At 35.2% G+C, this 10,366-nt stretch overlaps 1 protein-coding gene across 2 annotated transcripts; it reads left to right on the forward strand.

Annotated features, from left to right (window-relative positions):
* The first annotated feature begins 1,182 nt into the window (after positions 1–1,182).
* Positions 1,183–8,267, forward strand: Xpc (DNA repair protein complementing XP-C cells homolog). 2 transcript variants are annotated; one of them, XM_077436031.1, is made up of 11 exons: positions 1,183–1,283; positions 1,408–1,865; positions 1,943–2,133; positions 2,208–2,466; positions 2,572–3,891; positions 4,447–4,691; positions 4,777–5,018; positions 5,084–5,309; positions 6,703–6,871; positions 6,944–7,098; positions 7,180–8,267. In XM_077436031.1, exons 2-11 carry the CDS (start codon positions 1,424–1,426, stop codon positions 7,357–7,359), a joined length of 3,429 nt encoding a protein of 1,142 aa, XP_077292157.1. In that variant the 5' UTR covers positions 1,183–1,283; positions 1,408–1,423; the 3' UTR covers positions 7,360–8,267. The 2 variants fall into 2 exon arrangements, with proteins under 2 accessions (XP_077292157.1, XP_077292158.1); XM_077436032.1 differs by having other exon boundaries at positions 1,194–1,262.
* Positions 8,268–10,366: the final 2,099 nt, after the last annotated feature.

Consider the following 10,366-nt stretch of genomic DNA (forward strand, 5'->3'; position numbering starts at 1 on the left):
TATAGAATAACTATATCTATGGTTGTACCCGTTGATTTCAACGGGTGGTTTCGGAAAGGAATTGATACTTGAATTAAAATAACGTTATGTTATATATGAATATAATGTAAAGTAATTTATAGACACGTGCGCGCACGTTTTTTAGTGCACGCAAGTTTAGTGCATGCATTACACACTCACCGATCCAACCCGTTTGAAATGATGGATGAATGTGTGTGTGTGTGTGTGTGTGTCTTCGTGGATGTGTGTATGTCACTCGTCGCTCGGCCTGACGTCGCACATGTCAAACGCTCCACACCCGCCCCCCCCATTTCCCCGCTTCCCGCGTCTTCTCGACCACTCGACTCTCCACGCGTCCGCCACAAACATATCCGTTTTTATATATATTATTATATGGTAATTGGATTATTAGTCACATTGCGATCACCCAAAAGACAATTTTTGCCATGAAAATCACGAAAACGAAATATTTGGCACTTGAGTTCTCGTTAGTATGGTAGTTATCGTTAGTATGATGGACTTTTCAGCTGCCAGATGTTCCGTTATAGAGATTTTAGTGACTTTTGGGCGAGCGTTTTGTGGGCAATAATCACCGAACCATATTATATTTTATGTTATTTTAAATAAGCGAAGTAGTTTGGTAAAAATACTGAGAAGCTAGTGAAATTATAATTCATATTATATTGAAGAAGCCAACATATCAGAAATATTTTAAAAGTCCATCATACTAACGAGAACTCGAGTGCCAAATATTCTCTATTCACGATTTTTGGTTCGGTGATTACCGGTCAGAAAGTCACTAAAATCTCTATAACGGAACATTTGGCAGCCGAAAAGTCCATCATACTAACAAGAACTTGAGTGCCAAATATTGTGTCTTCGCGATTTTCATGACAAAAATTGTCTTTGTGACTACCGGAATGTGACGAATAGTCCAATTACTACGATTTTTATGGCAAAAATTGTCTTTTGGTCGATTGTAATGTGCGTTATACTCCAATTACCCCCAGATACATACATACATATGAATATTTCTTTTGGTATTTTCCGTCATAGATAAATTATTATCATGGTAATATGTAGCTGATCGTCATCTACTGCTGAAGACTATTCCAATGCAACCTCACACATTTATTTCGTCCATCCATTGTACTTTTATTTGTATTTATATTTCTGGCCGTTAAATAGTTGCTTGTGAGTGACAGTTGAATATTTGTAAATGTGATTTGTGCCTGTCTCTGCATGCTTGGTTTCGCCTTCTGGTATTTCTCCATTTCAAATCAGTAATATTATTACCATTTTTCATTAAATTTCGAAATGTTCGCAATATTTATACTTTAAAAGAAAAAAACTGGTTTGATGTCTGTTATTTATTTACGCGCCAAAATAATTATCATTTTATTTCAGTTCTTAAATTGTCAATATGAGGAAAAGTCAAAGAGTAACCGTTAAAAAGATAAGCTATAAGGACGATGAAGATGGTGGAGATGATGAGGGCGAAAAAGATTTTGAAGATTCGGGTTCTGAAGCGTCAATACATAATGAGGATGCTAGTGAAGAATCAAATAATAGTTCTGGGAACGAATTCGTAGAAAAAAACTCGCCCGTTATAAAGAAGTCGCCCTTTAAAAAGAACTCGCTTGTTATAAAGAACCCGTCAGTTAAAAAGAAATCACCAAGAGTCAAAAAACAACAAGAACAAAGACAATCAACTTCCAAATTTACCGGTAAAATTCTTAAACAGATCAGCCAATCAATGAGTACTCCTGCTACAGTTGAGATGGATACAAACACACCTTTTACTGTGAAAGATTTAACTGAACAAGAAAAATTATTGCCAGATTTCCTCAATTTATCCGAGAGTGGTATATATTATATTACAAATGAACCCATCTTGAATGTTTGTTGTGTTTGAAATAAATCTTGTTATATTAATTAACAGATTCAGATAGCGACTGTGAAAATGAAAAATCTACTGAATATTCTGCAGAACCTTTAGATTACAAATCCTTTCTGGAAAAGGATATCATACCAAAACCCGGACCATCTAATAGTTTCAATGAAGTAATTACTGGTGAAAAGATTAAAAATGAATTAGAACGTTTGAGTGATTCTGATTCTGATTCTGAAATGGTAAAAATTACTTAAGATACTTTTCTCTGATTTTAATACTAAACTAATTATACTGATTTGAATTTATTTTATAGGTAGACGTTTCTAAGGCTGCTTCTGTCACCGCACCACCTAAAAAATTACAATTTCAAAATATATTTGAGCATAATAAAAAATTTGACGAAGTTAAAAAGAGTCTTGAGATATACAATAAAAAACACCCCACAATTGAAGATCCTTCTTGTGATGTCAATGCTCTTTTAGCTATGGGAGAGACTCATGATGTCAAAAATTTTAAAAATGATAATTCAGATTTCAGTGATTCAGATAATGAAGATTTGGAAGAGGTTAAAGGTAAAATTTAAAATGTATTTATTGTATTGCAGCATACATGGATGTATGTATGCGGGCTTTTAAATGATATATATGTTAAAACATGTGTATTTATTGATAATTTAGGAGAAAGGGTTCCTCAAGTGAATATTCCAAAAGGTGGAATTCAAGTTGTAGTTGATCTTCCAGCTGGCGTTAAAAAGAGTAAAAAACTAGACATTGAAATGATGATGAAACGTCGTATAAATAGGGTGAAGAAAGAGTATCAAGTTTATATGCATAAAGTTCATGTGCTCAGTTGGATAGCTCATGGAAATTATCTGAATAAAATAGTTAACAATATGGATTTAATGGCTGCTGCTTTATCTCTCATACCCTCGGAACATTGCTATCCAAGCAATAGAATTAATCTTAAATATTTGGAGCAAATTTGTAAATGGTACTATGAAGCTTTGGATGTGAAAGAGGATAGAAATGAATTTAAATATAGACCAAATAAGCAACCTCTTGATATTTCTTTAATGCTACAAATCAACAAAAAACTCTTCACAAGCAATAAAAGTAAAGTTTTAATATTTATTAGTTTACTTAGAGCACTTGGAGTTAAATGTAGATTAGTGCTCTCTTTTTGTGTTGTTTCGTTGCGACCACCAGTCACTGAACTTTGTTCTTTAACAAGCAAAAAGGAAAATATTATAAAAGAGGGTTCAAAGTATTTTAAATCTCAAAATTCAAAAGAGAACACGAAAAAGGTTGAAAAATCCAATAAAGCCAAGAATAATTCCGCTAAAAAAACTGATAAGATTCCTCAACTTGATGGCGCTGATGATGGTGATCGATCTAAAACTAGAAGTCACAATACTAGAGCTAAAAAGTTATCTCTTATTAAAAAAGATAGTGTTAAAAAACACTCACCAAAGCCGCCTGACAATGTATCATATTGGGATCAAATAACTAAAAATGTCATTGAAAGCGATGATGAAAGAGTGAGTCACAAAGATTTGACTAAAGTTGTATCACCCTCTCGACTAAGATTAAATACTCCGGCGGCTAAAAATACAGAGAGTTTAAAAATCAAATCAAAATCAATTGGTAAGAAAGTAGTCAGTGTTAAGAATAATCAAAATGTTGCGTCAAGTTCCAACGTTAAAGGAAAATCGCTTAATATAAATTCTAAAGAACAATCTAAAAATGCTGAAAAATCAAAATCGACAGCTAAAAGTGGTGAGAATAATTCAAAAAGAAAATTATCAAACAGTAACGCTTCTATTTCTGCACTAAAGAAAAAGGCTAAAACTAGCGACTACTTTGTGGAGGAAAAACAAAATCCAAAAACAAAAATTATCAACAGTGATTCTAAAATCAAAATCTCTGAAAAAAAATCTGGCGTTAAGAAGAAAACAACTAGTGAGTATTTTGAAGACGACAAAAAACCTACATTGAAAGGTAAATGTATATATGTATATGCTAACTGGTGCCACTTTAGTATGCGGTCTACCTTTACATATCTACTTTAGTATGCGATCTACCTTCACGTTTTTACTTTAAAATGCAGTCTCACTGTCTCAGTTCTCGCGTGTGACAGTGAGACTGAATAATACCGACCCTAACAACCTAATCTTAAATTAATAGGGCCAACCCTAACTTAACCTAACCTAACCTGACCCTTAAATAAATAGGTGTTGGCTGCTAAGATATGTTTTTTTTTTGTGAGAATATTGATGAAATAAAACATAAAAAAAATATATATATCTTAGCAGCTAACACCTATTTATTTAAGGGTCAGGTTAGGTTAGGTTAAGTTTAGGTTGGCCCTATAAAAAACAAAAATTATAATAAACAGGTCGTTGCTACGATACAAATAAAAAAAAAAATAGTCGACTGCGATTAAAAGGTAGTTCGCATTGGTAAGGTAGACCAAATACTAAAGTGCCACCTGCTAACTTGTATCATATTATCATGTAAATCAACTCGTAATCTTAAATAATTAATTTCATTAAGGTAAAAGTGGAATTACAAGGAACCGTCGAGATTCTAACACTAGTGATGTCGAATTTGTTCCCAACAAAAAGCGAAGCATCAGCAAAGTCGACAGACGAGTTTTATCCACCGACGACGACCACTCTCAAGACGAGAAGAAAAAGAAAGGAATAAATATATGGTGTGAAGTTTATGTCGAAGAAGAGGAACAGTGGATATCTGTTGACATTTTAAAAGGCCAAGTTCACTGCCTCAGTCAAATTTATGTGGGGTTTCTAAAATTCAACATGTTTTATTATACATATTACTACTGCAATTTTTATTTACATACTTATTTTTGTCATGCAACAGAACAGAGCACGCCATCCAGTATCATACGTAGTTACTTGGGACAATAATGGCCACATCAAAGATGTAACCAGACGCTACGTTCCACATTGGAATACTACGACGCGTAAACTAAGAACTAATGCTACATGGTATGAAGCAGCACTGCGACCGTGGATGGCTCCGGCTCATTTAAGGGACAGACGGGAAGATGAACAACTAGACAGGCTACAATTGGACGCACCGATGCCTCAAACAGTTTCCGAGTATGTCATACATTTCATATCTAATAAAATCTATGCATTATATAAAAATTCAACACATTCTTCAGATTCAAAAATCATCCATTGTACGCCTTGAAACGGCATCTTCTCAAATTTGAAGTCATATACCCGTCCAATGCCCCAACGCTAGGTTTTGTGCGAAATGAAGCTGTTTATGCCAGAGAGTGCGTTCACATATGCCGTTCTCGGGAAACTTGGGTTAAAGAAGCCAAAGTCGTCCGACCTGGAGAAACACCCTATAAAATTGTTAAAGCTAGACCAAAATATGATAAGGTATGATCATCATCTGAATATACGTCATCATCATATATATATAATAGCGCTATTCCATCTGTGTGTCTGAGATAACCCTCGACGTACTATAATAGTCGTTTTGATTCGACGTACATATGTACGTCACAGCTAAACCTCTGCCAAAACGTATATACGAATACAATAACAAAAGAAAAAAACTTCTATATATACTAATTGCTACCAATGTTTCCTCTTGGCAGAGAACCATCTATTGAAAATTTATTTAATTAATTAATAAATAAATTTTTCTATTGGTGTTTTATATTGTTTACATGTACATAGGCAAGTAGGTAGTTTTTACCATTTTTTTTTTTCATATTAAACAATAAAATATATTTAAAAGGTTTTTGAAAAAAATTCGACCGCGTGGAGATCGAACACATGACCGACGACATATTTCTTTTAATTATTTTTATTTAATAACCTAATATACCAACACCCAAGCGATGTTATGACATCGGGTACAACCCTAGTTATATATACATAATCGGTCTCCTTGACGTGACAGAATGTCAAATGACTGAAAACGCAAATATCGGAAGGCAAAGATCGAAAATCGAAAGATCTTAAGTCGAAAGATCAAAAAAAAATGGTGCATGGTAAACGGTACATACTCACTTAATTTGCGCGAGCAGGATACAACAGGAACAAGAGGAACAGGCGTTTCCTCCCGTAATCTGCGCGCGCACATTAATACGGGAGGAAAAGCATGTTCCTCTTGTTCCTGTTGTATCCTGCTCGCGCAAATTAAGTGAGTATATACGTGAGTATGTACCGTTTACCATGCACCATTTTTTTTTGATATTGCGACTTAAGATCTTTCGATTTTCGATCTTTGCCTTCCGATATTTGCGTTTTCTGTCATTTAACATTCTGTCTCGTCACGTAGACCCATACATAATATAGCTATTCTGTCTGTCTAAGATAACGCTCGCCGTACTATAATAGTCGTTTCGACTTTACATACGTACATATGTACGTCACAGCTAAACCTCTGCCAAAACGTATATACAAATACAATAACAAAAGAAAAAAACATCTACATATACTCTTTCTTACCAATGTTTCCACTTGGCAGAGAATTTACCGCCATCTATTGAAAATATATTTAATTGATTAATTTAATTACTTAATTTTTCTATTGGTGTTTTATATTGTTTACATGTAGGTAGGTAGGTTTTTACCTTTGTTTCATATTAAACAATTAAATATAAATTAAATATATTTAAAAGGTATTTGAAAAAAATGTAACCGCGTGGGGATCGAACACATGACCGATGCCAACACCCATGCAATGATATGTCATCGGGTATAACACTAGTAGATTATAATACTGACCTTTTCTGTATAATGAAGATGTCATGGATTTTAGCTCTCGGGAAAGTGCATAACTGATATTCCGCTAGAGATATTCGGACCTTGGCAAGTTGATGATTATATACCGCCGACAGCTGAAGATGGTAAAGTACCTCGGAACCCTTACGGTAATGTTGAACTATTCAAACCGTGTATGCTTCCTGGAGGAACTGTTCATTTATCTCGTGAGTATATTTCTCTAATAGGTGTTTTAAACCAAATAGTTCTTATTATGACAATATTGTGTTATTTTGTAGTGCCCGGTTTAAATAGGGTTGCTAAAAAGTTGAATATTGACTGTGCGTCGGCTATGGTCGGGTTTGATTACCATACTGGTGGATCACATCCAGTCTACGATGGGTTTGTCGTATGCGAAGAATTCAAAGAAGTTATTATAGCAGCTTGGGAACAGGTAATATAATGAAATTTATTTTTTTTTATTTTTACAAATTTGTTTACATATGTATGTATATGTATGTATGTATTATGCTAGGAACAAGAGGAAGCTGGAAATCGTGCAAGGGAAAAGATAGAAAAGCGAGTTTATGGAAATTGGAGAAGAATCATACGTGGTTTGTTTATACGTAAACGATTACAAGCTAAATATGCCTTTCAGTTAGAAACCGAACCCGAGAATCTCGAAGTTAAAAAAACAAAAAAATCTAAAAAGTAATTTACAAAGTACAATTCTACAATGATTGAAGCAATAGTATTTTTATATATAATATGTATATGTATGTAGATATTGCTAAACGTACAAATATTACCTAATAAAAATTTTGTGTTTATATGTATAATTACGTAAAAAAATGTTACTAATCCATTTCGTTTCATTTCATTTAGATTTAAATATCACAAACGCTTAACCATGAAATGCTGACATTAAACGCTTAATGTCAGCATTTTATTTTATTATGAAAAGTGCTAGCTATTGCCATTGCAATAAAATTAAATATATAATGTACAAATATATCATATTTATTCCCAATTCATAATTCAGTTGTAAAATATATATACACAGAAAGAATGAAACACCATCAATATTGCAAATTTTACATATTTGTTGGGAACGTTATACAAATAAATAAAAAAATACTGAACAAACCTCAACACTTGTTACGATTTTTTATTTTATCTATGTACCGTAGTAAAAAATCACCTTTTCATGATCCAGAAAAAATGTGTGCGTGTGTTAGTATGTGTGTCTGTGTATTTTGAAGATTTTTTAAACATCGTTGGCCCAATCGAATTGAGAGTTAGTAAAAGTTTTAACTTAATACCAAATATAATATAATATGTATAAAAACGAACGCGATGTGTTTGGGTATGTTTGTGACGGAAGCGTGGAGACAGCTAATCAGACTCACAGAGACGCACAGCCAATCAGAGTCTAGTGGTCGAGGTGACACGGGGAAGGGGGGGGGGGGGGTGTAAAGCGTCTGACATGTGTGACGTCAGGCCGAGCGACGGGAACATACACCAGGGATTCCGAATATTCGTTAAATGAATTATTCGAATATCGAATATTGAAATCATGAAATATTCGAGTATTCGAAAAATTATAGAAAGTTTTAGATGTAGAAAAAAAATAACCAAAAGAAAAAAACGAACATATTCATAATAAAAATATTTATTTAAAATTTAAAAAGTGCATTAAAAGTTTCAAATTTCAGATTTGTTCGCAGTTTCCTGTTGTAAATATCAATAAGGATAATGCTTACAATTTATAACTTGAATGTTTAAATAGTTCTCACCTTTGTGGGAATCTCGTCACCATCATCAAGACATTTACTGCGACGCAGAATACATTTCCAAAACCTTCTAGAAAGCTCCACCCCTACCAGTCGAGTGGAAACAAACCGGTCGAAGCACACCTGCAGCCATTAAACTAAAATCAAGCGGAACGGTGCCAAAATGTTCCAGAAAGCTCCACCCCTACCAGTAGAGTGGAACCAAACCGGTCGAAGCACACCGCAGCCATTAAACTACATCGAGCGGAACGGTGCCAATCGTTCCAGAACATTCTACCCCATCGACAAAAACACATTCCTCGCATACGCATCAACAACAGCTGCAACGAGTCACATGATGCCCAAAAACACTATAAAAGGAGGTCCACTCCAAACAACACCAGTCGACCCACAACAGCAGACCAGTCGACATCCAGCTTCTGACCTGCCACCACTACACTACGCTGACCATGGAGGATCAACCAGCCGAACGAGCCAGCAACACACTGCCGTATCCAGAGACCTTCCGAACATAGCCGAACAACGAGCCAGCAACACACTGCCGCATCCAGAGACTTGTTGAACATAGCCGAACAACGAGCCAGAAACACACTGCCATATCCAGAGACTTGCTGAACATAGCCGAATGCCGAGCCAGCGACACTCTACCATATCCAGAGACCGCTGAACGACATACTTTTACCAACTATTAATCATACTCGTGTATACGTTGTTACATCAAAATAAATACCATATCCAACATATACCAGTATTTAATACCGAAACACAGACGAACCTGTCTATAACACATGGCGGACTGGTGGTGAAGAACACCTTCACAACTAGATCAGTCCCCATACCTTGATTTATCCGATATGATGCTATTATTGATTGATATATAAATAAACTATGAAAAAGTTTATCAAAAACGTAATCACAAGCACAGTATTGAACGAACTTGGCTTCACGAAAGCTAAGAACAGACTGATTGTGGAGCACTATCGGATCTAGGTACTGGTCAAGAGGTAAGGAGGCATTTTGAAAAAGAAAATGGGAATTTCCATCTCGTTAGACCTCACAGAAAGTAGAACATGTGCAAACTGCACGTGTTCAAACTTTCGTGCAGAACATCGATTGTCGACGGCACAGATGTTTAAGGGCGCGAACCATTGATGTATAATACACATCATTTAGTGTACATATTATACATCAATGGCGCGAACACACAGCGCGGGATGCGGGATGTTGTATAACGTGGGACGATTTTTTTAGATAGCTTTAAACATACAGAAAAAACATGTTAGACGGCGATCATATACGCGGTAACATTTGGTATACTACAAAGATAGAGTGCAAAAAAAAGGTTCAAAATACATACCGATTTTTTTTTTTTATTGAAACGTATACATACATATATGTATATGTATATATGTACGTACACTCTTCGCAAATCGAAGCACATTATGCATTAACTTGACCGAAACGATCCAATTTTAAGCCCGATTGCATCGCACCTTTTTAGAATGATGTTATAGATACATACATATGTAGCATATGCTAAAAGGAGCTGATGATTATCTCCAGGCTCAAGTGCAGTCGGCTAACAATGGAGACCACCGAATTGACTAAGTGGTCGGTAACGGCACTCGGTCGCTTTCCACTAGAGTTTTCAGAACTGACAGCGCGAGACCGTGGGACTGCATATCTGGTACGTGACTATAACAACAGGTAAACAAACGTTTCGAGGAAGATGCACTGAGCGACCTGCCCTTTATAAGCAGGTACTTAGGCCATACCAAGACATTCTGGACGGAGCACTGGCAGTGCGTGGATCTCATTAATTACCCAATAAATCCTCCACCCACCCATACGCAACACATACATTAAACCTTACAAAGTCTCTTTCGAAATTATATATTAGACTAGAAGAAGATATGTATAACCTCTACT

The sequence above is a fragment of the Arctopsyche grandis genome, chromosome 8 (genome assembly GCF_051622035.1).
Source record: "Arctopsyche grandis isolate Sample6627 chromosome 8, ASM5162203v2, whole genome shotgun sequence".
Classification (NCBI taxonomy): domain Eukaryota; kingdom Metazoa; phylum Arthropoda; class Insecta; order Trichoptera; family Hydropsychidae; genus Arctopsyche; species Arctopsyche grandis.

Coding starts and splice junctions, on each gene's coding strand:
- Xpc (XM_077436031.1), top strand. CDS start 1,424: ATGAGGAAAAGTCAAAGAGTAACCGTTAAAAAGATAAGCTATAAGGAC. Junction 2,134..2,207: donor CTGATTCTGATTCTGAAATG/GTAAAAATTACT, acceptor TTTATTTTATAG/GTAGACGTTTCTAAGGCTGC. Junction 5,019..5,083: donor ATGCCTCAAACAGTTTCCGA/GTATGTCATACA, acceptor CACATTCTTCAG/ATTCAAAAATCATCCATTGT.